This window comes from Haliotis asinina, chromosome 3 (genome assembly GCF_037392515.1).
Source record: "Haliotis asinina isolate JCU_RB_2024 chromosome 3, JCU_Hal_asi_v2, whole genome shotgun sequence".
In the NCBI taxonomy this organism is placed as follows: domain Eukaryota; kingdom Metazoa; phylum Mollusca; class Gastropoda; order Lepetellida; family Haliotidae; genus Haliotis; species Haliotis asinina.
The window spans coordinates 44,669,881-44,688,200 of NC_090282.1; the positions used below are offsets into that span (position 1 = coordinate 44,669,881).

The following is an 18,320-nucleotide window of genomic DNA, read 5'->3' on the forward strand; positions in this document are numbered from 1 at the left end:
GTTTCAGCTGTATGTCCTTCTTCCCTGATATTATACACGATTCCTCAATCAGCCTTTTTTTGGATCAAGGCAGAATACATTTACAAAAAAGATCCTACCCGGCTCTTATTAAGACTCGGCGCTTATTGGAGGACATACGGTAATTGTTATTGCATGTAGGCATACCTGATGTCAAAACTAAAAGTAAATGAACGTGGGATAATATATTTCGGGTAGATTTCTGTTGTATCACAATCAACGCACGTGCCTGTAGATACTGATTTGTAAATGTTCCATCCGCGAGCCATACATTGCAAAAAAAAAATACATAAATCTTTGCTCTGAAACAATCCACAAAAAATCATGTACTACGTACGTGTACCTTGGTGGCGAAGCAATGTCTGGTTTCAAGCATGAGCTCTTATCGGCTTAACATAATATGTCCCTAACGTAACAGTAACATGAATATATCCTTTGTTCATGTGGCATATGAATCTGAGATTAACATCAACAAATATTTAACGGGCGGAATTTTAGTGCAGTGGAAATATGGTAAGTAACAGGTTTTAGGTACATTTTCAGCATATGATAATGCAAGTTTGGATATCCCATACTGTTACAGATCCAATTTAATCCTCCAGGGTGATATAACTACAAATGCTAAACAAAAAGGGATTCTACACACTAGCTTCCACCTCCGTTGGCATCGATTGAACAATGAATGATGGTGTTCCTGTATCACCGACGCGTTTCGTAGACAGAAATTAAACCTGTCTGATTTAGCCTACCGTTAAATGGACGAGGTGTCAATGTGTCCAGGTGAGCCCAGATTACATGATAGGAAATACGCACGCATGTGCTCTTTCAGCACGACAAACATCAGGAGATTTGATACCTGACTAGTTCCAACAGTTGTAGGGCGGGAGGTAGACATAAAACCGGTACTGACAAACCTTCCTATTATTGAGCCGCATCGGCTGTACAGCTGATTGTCACGGGCTGTCAGTCGTCGTCACTCGATACCAACTGTTGGTTGACCACATGTGCGATACAAACGTTATAGGAGGACGATGTAACAGATGCATCGCTGTGGAAAGTTTTGTCAATTGCAGGTCGTAGCATGGTGATATTTTCGAATAAACCCAACAGTTTTTAAAGCTTTTACGTCTGGTGGTTAAAGCATTCCCTCGTCACGCCAAAGAACTGGGTTCGATTTCCCCACATGGGTAGAATCTGTGAGACTCATTCCTGGTGTCCCCCGTCCTGATATAGCTGGAATATTACTAAAAGCGAAGTGAAACCAAACTCACGCACACTCAATTTATGGCTGAAATATAAACTTGCAAAGTCTATAAGGAAACGTATAACAGTTTGAATGAACATTTCTTAAAAAGCATAAATAACAGACTATAGCGTCCTCAAATTGTGTTGTCTGCTTATCTAGACTTGCCACGTTAAGGTCCTGGGGTAGAATAGGCCTTCAGCAACCCATGCTTGCCATAAAAGGCGACTATGCTTATCGTAGAGGCGACTAACGGGATCGGGTGGTCAGGCTCGCTGACTTGGTTGACACATGTCATCGGTTCCCAGCTGCGCAGATCGATGCTCATGTTGTTGATCACCGGATTGTCGGGTCCAGACTCGATTATTTACAGACTGCCGCCATATAGCTGGAATATTGTTGAGTGCGGCGTAAAACTAAACTCACTCACTCACTTGCATCTTTAAATGATAGCAGTACTGCACGTCCATGGGCTTAGCTTTCACAACTGCTTTGGAGCAGGGTATACTATAAGACGTCAAAATTAACCCACTCACTGAACAGCGCCTAACATACAGACTGTACAGTAATGTGAACGATTGATTAGAACCTTTTCCCTGTGATTGGCCTCTGGCTTGCATGAATCAACGGCTTAGATGTGGGCAATCAAGACATACGGAAGCAATCTGACTGCAATCTACTTTCTAATCATAACACCGGCTGCTGGCTATCAGATAATCTTACTTTGTTTTATCATTCCACAAACGAAATTAGTTTGAATATTTACTCAGATCCACGGAAATAATTTCGGCGGTTATTTGACCGTGTCTGGATTGAGTTAAGGAATTCGGATTTAATCCCGGTACTACAGTGACGAAATTCCATCCCTTCAATTCCTTTCGATTCTCAATCCCTGACTATTCCAAAACACACACGCATTCCTATTTTGGTGCATGAAGTAATTATTCCATAAGACCACCCCTCCACACGTATCGACACGCCCTCTCTACGCCCCATGGGCATCAATTTTCAACACCACTCAAAATCTCTGTATGTACTTCCTGCCTATCTTTATCATCGCCCTCCTCTCCCAACACTCCCTCTCACCGAGCCACCGTCCCCACGACATCCCGCCTCAACTGCCTATTCCAAAACGCCCACCCAGCCAACCAGCCAGCATCACCTCTAAAGCAGCTGTCTCCCTCCCAGCCACTGTGTCCAAACATTCCCCCAACTCCTTTACGGATCTGCCTGCCTATTCGGAAACCACCCTCCCCCCACCTCCTACAGCTACCACCCCCCGTCTAAAGCCACCCCCCCCATACCTAGCTTTCCCACCCGTCTTCATGAGAAGCGAGCCTAGTTGAGCACAGAGGGAGCAGACAATACCAGTCATTTAAATGTCAACAAATCACATTCCAGCTGATGAGCAGGAGTCACGTTACGCATGTAGGTGTCAGCATCGTGAAGTTAGTCAAAACGAAGACGATATTTATATACTTTTATTGTTGTTTATGAAATCCAGTGTCTCATTTCATAGTCACATTTACCTGAGGTCGATGCGTGCACTATTTTGGTCATGATGAAATATTACTCATCATATACACATACTCATATATCAAATATATATCAAGAAAGAAATAGTACAAAATGATTATTTATAATATTGCTATCATATAACGGATACTTACAAATATTTTTGTGCACCTGTATTGTATGCACGCAGTATATTGATCTCCACGATCACAGAAAGAGTCAAGCTCTTTGAGAATGTGAATGCGCATGGCTCCTAAATCTCATTATTTAGATTCTGTTATGATTTGGTTATGCATTTGTTTGATTATTGTTTAACGCCACAAACAGCAATATTAGAGCTGTGCGAAGGTAGTTTGAAACATCATGCATAAATGCATGCACGTATATACGTATAAGCGAGAGCTTAGTGGGGAAAGTGTTGGCATCTATCTGACAGTCTGAGCAAAGGGTGACATGCATCACATGGTAGTCGTTCATTGATGGGAATACAACAATACATCTGCTACATCGGTGGGTAAACCAATGGAGTGATGCTCATCGCTTGAGTTCCTTTATCTTTCCTTCAACCTATGACCACGAGTAGTCTACAGGTAATCCTTTAAGAAGGACCATTTCCCGTGCAGGATAACGTCTCTCACACACGGCAGACACTTTGGTCTTGTTTGTTCCGCATAGCAAACCAGGCTGATGCATGTCAGTGTGCATGGCAGATCAGAACAGGCTCATGATTTCACGTGCATTATTTAACTCAGATTAGACTCATTTCACGTGCACTGTGCACGGCAGACCACCCTGTTTCACGGCTTCGTGTATTTCACGTGCACAATGGGTATTTGGACAGATGAGGTACCGCAAACCGTACGTAAAGGGCCCAGATGATACCGAAACCACCACACTGCAAATGGCAGTCAGGAAATGCTGTCTTGCTTGACGATAATGTGTAGGCCAACGAGGAAAGTGGCTTGTGAAGACTTCAGGGAAACCTTGAGACTGTCATGACTAAAGCGTCTGTAAAATCTTGCCCCATTGTCTCATCCGCGTTCAGGTTCGGTGCAAAACACCAGAAATGTGGAGGAGTGCGGCATACATGGGTAGTACGCAGTGCACGTACGTTTCTATCCAAAGGTTTGTTTGAAATCCAACAAAGGTGTAGAACAATCAAACATTGGCTTCGGCCCCATCGAAGTCCAAAGGAGAGGATATGTCCTTATATTGGCTAAGGTGGCTACTGAACAATGGTAAACTGACATACAGGAGAACGTACACACCTAGTGTTTTATTATCATTTTTCCGAAAATGATGTAACATTTTGAAAAGTGTTTACATTGCAGTTCGTGCTGTCAAAACAATACAGGCATCCGTAACAGAATTGTGCTTGGGATATAATAAGAATCATGATTTTGTTGAATCGAGCGTGTGCGTTACGCGCCAACAGTGTTAAACACAGTCGATTGAGATAACTGTGCTAAGGGCATACAGCAAAATTATCAGCCATCGAACGAGCCATTGGAATGTCGCGTCCATTACAAGTTGCCATCACCGCCATAGAGCGACGATAAACAACCAACAAACAAATATTGCCAGCTGTTTGACTGCACCAGGCATTGTCATACTAATGAGTCGAGACAATCAGACTGGTCAGATACCCGACAGTTCTAGAACTTGAGGATCGAGAGTGACTACCCTGCAACATGTAATGATAGACACACCCAAGTCCTTTTAAAACGAAATAGAGCCACGGTGAGATGGTAGATTTTGAACCCGAGGAAATCTAGACTTACGTCCTGTAAAGCTTATGCCCTGCAGAACTCGCTGTGGTTCATGGACTGTGAGACAGACTACATCAGCTTGAACTGTTCGACACAATGATGAAAACACTAGGTGTTGCTGTCAGCAGCCTGGCACATGGACCATTTCGGGGCATGTCACAAACCCCTCAACATCTAAAGTGAGAGTGATCGACAGGATCGCATTTAGGTCGTTATTTGTTGTGTTGGCAATGATCACAATGATCGTGAAAATCAAATCACTTCTGAAAATATACACATGCAAGCGAAAAAAAGGATAAAAAGAACGTACAAGTCTTCCTTTATCTTTTCAATTACAAGGTATGTGTTACACAACGGGAGAAATTCGGGAAATAAATAAAGGAATATGTGTTTCGAGGTGTTCCCTAATTTGTTTCCATGAGTATATTTAAGTTGCATTTTTTCGATCATAATCCAAAATAACCCCCAAACACCACGTATGTATATTCTTTAGTACGCCATTTAACATTCAATAAAAATTTAAACACCTCCGAATATATATGTATCATAATACCCAAGTGTTAAAGTATTACATAGTCTGATTGAAGCTAAGATTTGTGTAGGAATCTTCTGATTTTGGACAACCATGTGCGACAGATGTTAAACAGGACACGAAGAAATGAAGTAAAAAATCTTTATTTAGAGGGGCTCCAGACAGTGCGTAGGAATACGTGATTCTTTAATTTAACTGATCCTATTAACGAAACTTCTGTTTTTTTATAGGACAACATATATTGACAAGTCTTACCACCTCAAGAAGGACCTTACCTTGATAAACAGACATGTAGCAGGGTACGCAGATCTGGAAAAAGGTGATGGAGCCAAGTTTAGGTCTGCTTGTTAGCCCTCTTGTGCCCCACGTGTAGTGCCTTGATCCATGCGATTTTGCAAGTCATTCAGTAGTTTCGTACAAATATTAGCTCTGCATGTTTAGTGCAGAAAGATCATCCAAGAGGGCAGCCTCCACGAAAAACACATGTCCGTGTGCGCTCAGACTGGATATTGGACGCTGGTACAGGTGAAATTAAGTTTCGTATTACCTAAGAGGGAGGAAATATCGGGGTTCATATTTTTGTATACGGTGCCTCAGGGCAAAATATCTCTTTGTCATGGTGACATGACGTCATAAACAATGTTATGACGTCACTTTTCTTCTGTGACGTTGCGTTCTATATACGGCGACGATAGGTAGCCAGTCTATGTTTAAAAGTAGGTTTATGTTTATTTTCCTAAATTTGACGACATCTGTAATAAACAGGATATCATATGAGTGCCAATGTCATACTATGCTTACAACCCGAGTGCCTAAGTGTTGGTATTTCCCGAGCGAGATCTAGATTGATTGGATGTTGCACGCTAGTAAAAGTGAAATTAAGCTTTATATTTGGTGTATCTGTATATCATGTTATTTACACACAAACTACTCTAGTTTTATATTAGCACGTGTGACAAGTGTGTATCATATATGACTCAACGAGAAAGACGTTAATTGTAAGGGGAGATCACTATAGTATTGTTTTCTTATGACGGCTCTTAAATCTTCATTTTTATGCTACAAATGCTAGATTTGTTACTGAAAATGAAATTTAAGAGAATCGTTATTTTCTGGTTAAACATCAGTTGAAAAGAGCATGAAACAACGTTAATAGGTTTATAATAGTTGAATACCAGAAAGTAATTTTCGTTACAATCTGGTCATAAAGAATGGTATGATTTAATGTCTTAATTAAGTGACTATTCAAGGAAACATTTGCTGTTTTCAAATGTCAGGGAAATTTGAAGAAGTTAATATTGTGTGTATCAGATAATTTCCTCTCTCTATACTTTTATTATAAACCATATTTAGAAATATACAAGCAACAAAGAACCATTGAATAGAAGATGCTTTCAACAAAATATCTTTTCAGTAGCATTTTTGTCAAATACGTTCAATTCTACATAAACAGCAATGTGCGAGTGCTTTGGGTATGCATATTATTATTACGTATCGTTCTTGTTTGCAGTAGTTTTGTTCTTAAAACGCCATTACGAAATCGCAATTAACACGATTAATTAACTTGAGTTGGTCACGAATGACTGCTGAATAACAGAAATTAAACATTTCATACACTTTCCATGATATTAACATGAAAATGACATCATTGTATCACGAATACTTTCCCTTCAGCTTTCAGTCGGTATTTGGAGATATTTTAAGCCACTATTTATCGATTTCCTTGGGTGAAAAACTATGTTTTTAACTGCTTTCGAAATCTATGTCACCTCGACGAATATTATAAAACTTGGCACTGATGTACAGGTATTTAATGTTAACATTAGATTTTATGTTTAGTACATACAACGGGTTTTTTTTATAAAAAAAAAACTAAAAAAAAAAAAAACAGGTTATGTTTTGGAGGCAATTTCATACGGTGGACATGTTGTACCTCATGGCGTAGAGTGATTGTAAACATTTGTGATAGCCTAGTCATTTACTGTCTTATGGCACTGAGTAAGTGAGTGAGTGAGTGAGTGAGTTTAGCAGTATATATTCCAGTTAAATAGCGGAGGTCTGTAAATATTCGAGTCTGTGTTGTAAGTAAGGCAAGGAAGCTAAATTACCCCAATATTGAAAAGGTACCGTTATAACAGGTAGTATTATAGCATTATAGCATTATAGCAGGTGGATATGTAATAAGAAACATATGTTATATTCTGGAAACGAGACGCAGCAAACGGACGGACGGACAGAATGCACTTCGTGAAGTGAGATAAATATACTCACAGTACATGGCAGTGGGTAATAACCATCGTCATACTGATTGAAAGCAATCTGATTTACAGCAACTGGGTTTCATGTCGTTATAGACAGACGTACAGCAACATGTGTTTCAGTGCAATATACACCGTCTGAACCACCATATACACCCTACTCATACACTCGTTATATGTTACAACACTGTTATGCTATTCAATACACGAATAAGTCATATCAATTAAAATCAAATAGGGAAATACCAATATATATATATGAAAAAAATAAGAAATCTAATAACACAAATTCATATATTTTCATCAATATTTATGCGAATAGTAAATGTTAACAAATAGAATTAATTTGAGCTGAAATTATTTATCATGAATTTCTCGCTTTTTCGAAAAAGTTAAGTGTGTTTGAAATCGATTTTAAATGAATAGTACAGATCCTTGTGGACAAGGTAATGATGAAGTCATAAAACCCAGTTAAGTTAAAATATTAAGTCTCAGTCTTTGAACACGCCCATTATTTAAAAAATCCAAACAAACAACAGTTTTAGATATCCTTCAAACCTACAGAGATTTGTTCTGTCGATCGTACTTTCAACCTGGCCATCATCTCCTAACCACCTACGTATCTACCTACCTTCCTACCTACCTGCCTGCCTGCATCCATCCACCCATACGTGTGTGTGTGTGTGCGTGTGCGTGTGCGTGTGCGTGTGCGTGTGCGTGTGTGCGCGTCTGTGTCTGTCCTCGTTTGTGTTTGTGTGTCTGTCTGCGTATGAACCTATTTACAGATGTTACCAAGCCTGATGGTTCTCCCGTCATCAGTTGAATTTCAAGGAAATAGATAAAGCTTCAGCATTAGCTCATGAACATTCTGTATGATCAATAAATACGTGTGTTATTCGTGCACTTCTCTGTCGTGTTCAACATTTGATTTTGCAGTAACATTATCTCGAAAGAAAATATCGTTTTTGTCTCCTGTCATCAAAACCATCCTCCGTATTCTCAGAGAACAAATATGGAAGGGCAAATTGGATGTTTTACTTGTCTGAATATAATGAATCTCTCTTTCCACGAATTAGCTTATGATTTTATGAAATCATTCGGAATGTAGTGTTTTGAACTGGGCTATTAAATGACCTTATTCATATTTTGTCATCTAAATAATATTGAATATGTTGCCCACACACACTTTAACCTTTTCACCACTATATAGTATAACGCCTTGTGTGTCTCCACTAAAAGACCTGAACTTTGTGATCTAAGGAACTTTATGAGAAAATTATGGACACGTTTATTTTAACAAAATTGATAGAAAAGGTCAGTTTTTATGGTGACGGTAAACCGCCCCTTGCCCGTCAATCGCACAGCCAGTAGAGACATGTGCTGCTCTGTATCCCGTCGCCGTCATTCATATGACTCTGCCCATAATGATGAATGTTTAGGTAGCTTTGTTGTTGCGACAGCCCTGAAATAATATTATGTCTCAATCTCTTTTAAGTCAAGAAATTGAATTCTGTTTTAAACAAAGTGTAATCAACACGAACACGACATCGCTATTAGAGAGCCTGGATTGCCGGATTAACGGATCAAACGCAGAAGGTTTAAAATGCCTGCGAAGGTTAAATGTCGCCTGGCAGACATCCATGATTAATTACTAGTACCCGGTTACATCTGACACAATATTGATTGATATCTCACACCAGAGGAAAGCATTTCAGTGATATTGACAACTCTGGCATAAATAACATTAACATTGAAATCAACACCCATTGTACTGAAATGGACATAGTTTCTTTTGACAGTTGTAAACACGCTCCACCTGACAAGATGTCGAGTATCAAGCTTGTATATCTACTTCGATGATAGATCTTTGATATTTGAAAGATAATGTCTGTGCGGATATCTTTATCGATTTTCATACTTGCAATCGTGAGACTTGTGAATGGAATTAATTCTTGGTTTTGTCTTTCCTGTATATCGATGTCTTTATAGTTTCCATAGGCTATTATTCCGTATACTATATGAATAGTTTATACCACTAGTTGCACATATTCATTATATGTATCCTGAATGTAATGGAAATGTATTGTCCTTGGACGTACACTATTAATAGAAATGTAGATAATAACAGGAAGTTTGAAACAAACGAAAACTTATAAATAAATAAATAAATAAATAAATAAATAAATAAATAAATAAATAAATAAATAAATACATAAATAAATAAATAAATAAATGATCGACCCATCAACGGGCTTTGTCGGAAAGAAGAGTCAGGGCTCAGCTGAAAAAGAGGGTTGATCCATTCGTAACTACTCGCCTTTTTCCGTAACCTGCGGCTTTCCGGAATGACCCGAGTAGTTACGAATGAGGGTTGATCCTCTCTATGATTTCACTACTCTATGACGTCAGTCTGAACAGTGAAGAGGGTTTGTCTCCCTCCATGACGTCACTACTCTGTGACGTCAGAAAGAACCGTGCTGGGCGGATGGCTACGGTCAAAGAGCAGGGATGAATAAACGCCCCAGCCGGGGTGCGCTTACTTCGGTAGCTTCCACTGACAGCTACCGAGCCATTCTCAACCGTCGACGGTCAAGGGCAGATCCAGACTACAAAATAAACCGTAAGACTGTCCCCCATATTGGAGAGTGCATCTTGTCGGGTTTGGAGACCTTATGGAAACACAAGCAGATGACAGACGTCGCCGTAGTGGTCGAGAATAAAACCTACCTGGCTCATAAACTGGTCTTGGCTTCTTGCTCCGACTTTTTCTACGACAGGTTCACCAAGGGTCACGACGCAGAAGCTACCAGGGTGGAGCTGAATGATGTCAAGGCCACGGGTGAGTGTTGAAACGAGGCTAAAGTATGTAGCGGAACGTAGTAGCGTACTTTCACTTAATACAACCGTTGCAAATCCAATTTGCTGTCCTAACAAATCGTCAGTTCATATCGTCATTTTGTCAGTGTCACATGCACAGGCCAGTTTCAAAGGCAACATGAGACAAAGAATTAGGGGTAAGAGCATAGCTTTGACTTCCATGGTGATGCTGTATCATGCATCATCAAACCGGGGATAATCTGTATATAGTCTTCCTGATCAAACAGAGGCAGTGAAGACCAAATACGTGTTATGAGGCACACGTACCTATAACTTTGCTACGTTTTGGCTTATGCAAAACAAACATGTTTCGCACCGACCTTTTCCCAGTCCGCACACAACGAGAATTTGTAGCAGTACGGAAATCTGATATTTATGAGCCCTGCATCCTGCGAGGTCGAAGATCACATATTGCAACATGGGGTATATCTCTTCTGTCGTAGGACTCTCGGCGAGTTTGTTTCTTCGTTCCCCAATTTGTATCTTTACGGTTGATCTGACGGTGCAAGCTTCCAACGTTTGAGTGAGTGAGTTTAATTAGACCACTTTTAGCAACATTCGGGCAACATCGCGACAGGTGACGCCAGAAATATGATTCACACATTTTACCGGTTATGTAATCGCACATAACCGTAATAGTCTTTGACGTGACGTGCGAACGTTTCAACTACTAGACTACTCCACCGCCCGTTCAACGTTTGAGGGTCTAGTTGTGACGACACGAGGATCATGTGGACAATCAAGAGACACGTGATTGTATGGGACGTATAAACCAGTGGTTGACACTGTGTGACCCTCAGACCTAATGCATGCCACCAAACCTGCATGTCTGGCGCAGCCTGTTTGACCCAGTGGGAGACAACAGTGAGCGAGTTGTGAGTCTGTTAAACCCCTGTATGGTTTCTGTGTGAACTAGCTCTTTACAGTGTAGACTAGTACAAGCAGCTGTACACGTACCTTCTTGAATGCAATAACATCTCTTGCTTTTGTTCTTGCATGAAAACATGAGAGGAGTATTTAAAGAAATCAACCCACTGCAAACGCCTGCTGTGACGTCCGAATAATTTACTTTACATTTGAAATGTGATTTGCCTTCCACACAACGCTAGCTATCATTAACTCAGCTCTGTGTTAAAAACTGCATGGTTGTCATACATAAAGATAACACAGCACGAACGCCTCCGAAATCGATTATGGTCAGTTTTACAAGGATACATGACTTACAGCGGAATAGGTGTAGATATATACATACAGATAGATAGATATTTGTATGGTAGGGATATGGTGCGGCGATCATTCGTCTTCTGTAGAAAGGAATGTATAAGCAAACTAACATAGTCTAGACAATATCTTATTTGATTACCACCAGTCTTTGTGGGCCCCTGACATTGTACATATAGCCATGGCTGTTAAAATATTCTTGTTTTTTTTGTCAGCTTTGCTGCCTTGGGCGTGCTAGCACAAAACGATGGTATTTATGTGAAAACACGCAAGATACGCAAAACACTAAGGCCAGTTTGTGTAGGCAAGCGCTGGTTTTAACCTTCAGTTCTCCTGCGCTCTGTCTGTCTCATACACGTTGATAAGAACATATTCAATTTTCGTCATTGGTGTGAGCATGTACACGATTTGATCAAATTAAAAATTAAAGTGGAGAGATGTTACATCTCCCAGTAATTAAGTACCTTCGAAAGTGTCTGTTATAAGACAGAGACACAACTGATTATATTTAATTGACGTCATTTAGGTTTAATCATTCCAGTTTCCTATGTGAATAGTTTTAAGAAACAAAAAAATATTTAAGAATTTATTCTTGCTATCACATGCCCTCTGTGTGAGACTATCTCTTCAGATAGACATGTCTCTACATTTGGTGCTGTTAAATTTGTTTCTGACCTAAAATATTAAATATATTTTTAGCATTTCATCCTCCCAAATTGAAAATGTCGGAAACTCATTTTTCTACTTTAAAATCCATTGTAACAAAAACAATTTCAGTTCTTTGAAATGCACGGGGTAATGGCAGTCCCATCGACTTAAACATTGAATGGTTAAACGATATAGCCGATACCTTCGGATGAAAGACGAACCCTCTGTCTGTGAGGGCCAAATATCACTTGGTTAACGTAGCACGCGATCAAGGAATTTCCTTAGTGTATGTCAATGCCAAAATGAGACTTTTCATGATATCAAAGGCTTATCTTTCAAATTCATTTATCTTCCCTCGGTGGTTAAAGGCCATTCGTGACAACTTCCTGCTCCCAGGAACATATAGAATATGTTGACCTTTTAAGGAATGACCATGTATAAAATCGATGCAGACAAAGATAATCACCATTTGTCTGTTTCCGTGAATTACAAAGTCGGCCGTTTTCGGAATAGCTCGGGATGTCTCGAAATGTGGTATTCGCACACGAAGTAACCAGAATGTGCGTACGTATGACTCATGTACGTTATCTCTGCAATGTCATCAGAATATGAGAGAGCCTGATTTGTACCTTAACCGTTGATTTACTGAACGACAATATGCTTCAGATGTAGAATATTCGTGGGCCGAATTTTGAGGTCAAAGTGTGACCTAGATGATAGTTTGTCATCTTGTCCTGATGGCCTTGATAGTTTATCATGCATGTAAGCCTGAGAGCTGGTATCCAGAATCGATTATTTGGAATCCACCTCCGATTCAGACATGCAGCCAGATGAATGATCTCAATTTAGCATCACATAAGGACGACTGCACAACTGGTCTGTCAGCTGTCATCTCTCCGGGAACCAAACGTCGTCCTCAATCTGAAACCATTGCGATGTGACACATGCTATAGAATTTTTTCAATACCTCTACACATACCTTGTATTATCTGTAACTGTACAGTCTGTTCAAGACCTTTGAGTGTTTCAAAGTACTAAAATACCAGTAGAAATGACTCTGATTTGTCCTAACACTAAGTCTCAATGACAAGAAAAACACCAAATACAGTGGCAGGTGATGCAAGTGGAGATGGTATTTGATATCCTAGTCAAGATGCTATTCGGAATGCATTCACAACTTATTATATTTAATTGACGTCATTTAGGTTTAATCATCATTACTGACAGTGTAATGATGAGATGCCATTCTCACGTATACTTGTTAGTTTCAAGTAATTCCAGTTTCCTATGTGAATAGTTTTAAGAAACAAAACATATTTAAGAATTTATTCTTACTATCACATGCCCTCTCTGTATGACTATTTCTTCAGATAGACATGTCTCTACATTTGGTGCTGTTACATTTGTTTCTGACCTAAAATATTAAATAATGCATTTCGGAATGCATTCATAGCCGCATTGTATATTCCATGGAATGAAAAAAGACCTCAAAGAACATTGATTTATTTTGTATACATCAGGAGAGTTGGGGCGGCCTGTTTACTGTCCCGAATTTGCTGAAATATTGGCTTAAATACCAAAAAACCTTCTTGTGTAGAAAAGGTTTATGCACCCTCTAACCACCTGGATCCCTCCCCAGTGTTGCAGCATGTACCACCAAACCATCCATGTGTCGATGTATTTGAGTGTTGTTTGAAAGCAGTACTTCTGCTCAACCGCTCCATCTCTGAGTTGCAGGTTGTTGTTAATCTACAGTTATTGTATACAGGCCTCCTGCTGAACCACTCTGTGTTTCAGGGCTGCTGTTTCATCCGAAATGTCTGTATATAGCCTACCACCCCTCAACTGTGTTTCAGGGCTGCTGTTTCATCCGGGATTTCTGTATATAGGCTACCACCCCACATGTATGTTTCAGGGCTGCTGTTTCATCCGAATCTTCTGTATATAGGCTACCACCCCACATCTGTGTTTCAGGGCTGCTGTTTCATCCGAATCTTCTGTATATAGGCTACCACCCCACATCTGTGTTTCAGGACTGCTGTTTCATCCGAATCTTCTGTATATAGGCTACCACCCCACATCTGTGTTTCAGGGCTGCTGTTTCATCCGAATCTTCTGTATATAGGCTACCACCCCACATGTATGTTTCAGGGCTGCTGTTTCATCCGAATCTTCTGTATATAGGCTACCACCCCACATCTGTGTTTCAGGGCTGCTGTTTCATCCGAATCTTCTGCATATAGGCTACCACCCCACATCTGTGTTTCAGGGCTGCTGTTTCATCCGAATCTTCTGTATATAGGCTACCACCCCACATCTGTGTTTCAGGGCTGCTGTTTCATCCGAATCTTCTGTATATAGGCTACCACCCCACATCTGTGTTTCAGGGCTGCTGTTTCATCCGAATCTTCTGTATATAGGCTACCACCCCACATCTGTGTTTCAGGGCTGCTGTTGATCCAGCATTTTGGCATTCTGTATACATTCCTCCTGCTGAACCACTCCCGTCTGTTGCGCGTTGCTTGGGTACTATGTAATCAGAAGATTCTGTGTAGGCCGACTTGTGTTACACGTTTGCAGGCTATTCTGGATTGTCTGTATATAGGTGGATTGTTGAACCGCTCCATCTCTGTTACATGTTTGCAGGCTGTTCTGGCGTGTCTGTATACAGGCCGACTAGTGAACCACTTCATCTCCGTGTTACAGGTTTGCAGGCTATTCTGGAGTGTCTGTACACAGGGCGACTCCAGTTGTCTGACGTGAACGTCCGTGATATACTGGCAGCAGCATCAGTTCTGGGGTTTCTTGGAATCCACGAAGCGTGTGAGGAATACCTAAGCGACCATCTTAATGTGGACAACTGTCTGTCACTATTAGACCTATCGGTTACCCACGTCCTTGATCGTCTGACAGAAATATCGTCAGCAATTGCAGCCAGACATTTTGAAACAGTTTCCAGGAAAGCAGAATTTAAGTCTATGCCAGTAGAGCAACTGATCTGTTTGTTGACCCGTGACGACCTCGTGACCAGAAGCGAGGTGTTTGTGTTCCATCGAGTCTTGGAATGGATGGAGGTGGATCGGCAACACCGTCTGGAGTTCGCCTACGACCTGTTGAAGACAGTCCGCCTCCCACTTCTGAGTCCATCTGAGATCGTGGACAGAATCGAGTCTGTTACCTTCTTAATGGACATCCCAGACTGCCAGAAGCTTGTGAAGGAGGCCCTCCATTACCACTGTATGCCGGCCCGTCAGACGCTGCTCCAGGTAGATAGTCTTGCACAGACACTAGAATCTTACATTTATTTGATAGGAAGCTTTGTTTAGGGCAAGAATCTGACATAGGAGTGGTTCTATTAGAAAGGAAGCTTTGTTTAGGGCTTGAATGTGACAAAGAATCGGATCTGTTAGACAGGAAGCTTTGGTCTAGGGTTAGAATCTGACCTTGAATCGACCGGTCCTACAAGATAGGAACGGTTGCTGGAATCGGGTGTACGAATTCTCTCCGATGTTTAGCATTGTACCCATGTTCGTGACCGTTCAGCTGGTGGTAATCATCTGGAACCACGTGTGCCCCAAAATCTGGAACGCCTCATTCACTGTCTTTTTGCTCTGTGGGATTGTTTATGAGGTGGCACACAAATTTGATCGTTCTTGGGCTTCGATTTCGCCTATATATTTGCATATATTTGCAGAGCCAAGTACATGAAACTTTCACACTACATTCACACATATCATAGGGACAGAGCCAGAAAGTCTTTGCCGTAACTACCATCGTAACGTGTCTTTGCGGCAAGCGTGCGATGTTAGATATTTGCCAGTGGCGATGGATCGGCGATTGAATTATTATGAGAATCAGTAATGTGTTTTGCGGCATTATGTACACAATGTGAATAGGATTGGCTCTGTGTTGATCGGAACAGCAATCCAAGACTGGTGTGTAGACACTATGGTAATGTTTAAAGCATTAGTTCAAGCACGTAGTTCAAAACCAATGTTTGCATGAAATGTTTATTGTGTGAACTATATGGCAATAAAGTAAAGTAATGTTTACAAACTGAGCTCTATGCCAGTAAGCAATGTTTGCACGCAATGTTTATAATTTTTATGATGCGCTATATGTCAGTTAGTAATGTTTGCACATAATGTTTACAGGATGAGCTGTATGTCAGTAAGTAATGTTTGCACGCAACGTTTACATGATGCACTGCCAGTAACTAATGTTTGCACGCAATGTTTACACGATGCGCTCTATGTCAGTAAGTAAAGTGATGTTTGCACACAATGTATGTAGGATGCGCTCTATGTCAGTAAGTAACGTTATTCGTTACAGACGTTTCCACCCAATGACTACATGATGAGCTCTTTGCCAATATGCAAAGCAAAGTTGTTTGCACATAGTGCTAATGCAGTGCGATCTATGTTGATACAAAAACGCAATTCAAGACGGATGCTTGCACACAATGAGCACTATGTCATTAAATAAAGTCATCAAGACCGATGTTTGCATACAAGCAATGAGGTTCCTAAAAGCTGCGCAACAAACCAGACGAAAGTCAAAGCCTGTTATCCGGGCCTAGTTCGAGATACTGACGTGAGAGTGGTACTCCAGATCACCCGTACGAGTACAAATAGCAAATTCAGATAAAAACAAAACGGACATCGTTAAATACTTTATTACATCTACGATGATCTGCAAAGACAGGTATATGATAAACACTCAACACTCAACAGTCACGTTTGACGTGGTTTAATACACGGTCTACTTCTATCTTGCAATATGCGATTTTGCTAAAGTGGATTTAAATGTCAGTCACACGCTGTCCAGAACGACCGAAGAACTGGGTATTGCCTATACATTATTTTATACTATCATTTCATTAGTACGCTGAACATGTAGGGAGAGTTCTGAATGTTGAACATGGCCCTAGTGACAGTTACTTGTGGAATAAACTCTTCTGGTTTTGTTGTTGTTGCATGAACAGTTGTGAACTGCATTCGTGTGACTTGCTAAAGAACGAAACTATTGACAACAGTTTACTCAGTGTTTTACTGCGTTGCCATCGTTTCCACCAGTGTAATCTGATGTTTTACAAGACGTACCAAACATTTCCCCATTTGAAAATCTAAAATTGAGGATGACAGAATGCTTGCAAATGTGTGTGCGCGCGTGCATGTGCACGTGCGTGTGTGTTTGCCTTTTATCCTAACATGCATCAGACAATTTATTAAAAGAACACTCATGTACATTCAGATAAGATGTGCTTTTTCAGCCGCAGCTAGAACTATAGCCCGGCTCCACACATATTTCCAGTACAGCTCACTATATATGTCTAAGCACCAATATTAAACCAATATTAAAATATTCAATGTGGAATGGTACAGTGCGCACTACAGGGGAGATAGAGGGAGTCAGAATGGATTGATGTAGTCGCAGGGATGTACACAATCAATGTGGAGAAAACGTCACCTACATTGTTCAGCATCCTGACATTTAACCATAAACTGTCATGACAGTGTTATGCGCTTCCTGCTTTAGCATATGATATGCCATCATGTATACGTGCGGGTGTTAAAGAAAGAGTGGGATTACATTAACCTTCAGGGTGGCATGATTACAGACGTTTAGTTTTAGTATGGACACTTAACGTCATGAAATGACGAACACGTGTATGGTCTGGGCAGAAAGTGCTGGGAGTGTCCTTAGTTTATGAATGACTTGTGTTTTTTCTTCATGTGATTGCATGCAAATGGTAAATGCATGTTTGGTGCACATTATGGGCGATGCTCACACGACACACATGTGACTGTTTGCGTGACGTGCCATGGATATCGACATGTCTTCACATACCGTTCAAGTCTATCCTGTAGAGGGTATTGTTTGCACACGATAGGAATAACATGGAGCAGCGTTTGTCGCCAGGGCTTGTACACGACGTGACCAAGTAATACGTCTCGGGTTGGAACAAAGGTTGTCTTGGTGACACCCCCGCACAGAGGGAAGGTCGGGCCCGTGTAAGGTGCTCCCTGTGACAATGATGCAGTTGCCCGCCCGCCCACGCCCGTCTCAGGAGCACCGTGCTAGCTTGTTCATATATCCTGGCAGCATGATTGCTGAGGCCTGAGAGCGGGCTTATACTCAGTGTCTATAATAAGTGTACATAGTGACACATGGGAACGTCAGCAGCAGTTGAATGCGGGTTTTCTAACACAACAAAACACGGTCCACTAATGTCTCTG

The 18,320-nt window shown here is 40.8% G+C and overlaps 2 protein-coding genes across 2 annotated transcripts in view; one reads left to right on the forward strand and one right to left on the reverse strand.

The window, feature by feature from the left end:
* The window catches only part of LOC137278103 (organic cation transporter protein-like), a 512,032-nt gene that overhangs the window by 269,387 nt on the left and 224,325 nt on the right, over positions 1-18,320 (reverse strand). The gene's annotated exons all lie outside the window — the stretch shown is intronic.
* Positions 10,954-18,320, forward strand: part of LOC137276872 (kelch-like protein 9) — a 101,856-nt gene continuing 94,489 nt past the window's right edge. The window contains exons 1-2 of the mRNA XM_067808520.1: positions 10,954-11,087; positions 14,788-15,347. Of these exons, the coding sequence (XP_067664621.1) occupies positions 15,060-15,347 (288 nt within the window). The 5' untranslated portion in view covers positions 10,954-11,087; positions 14,788-15,059. The remainder of the gene's footprint in view (positions 11,088-14,787; positions 15,348-18,320) is intronic.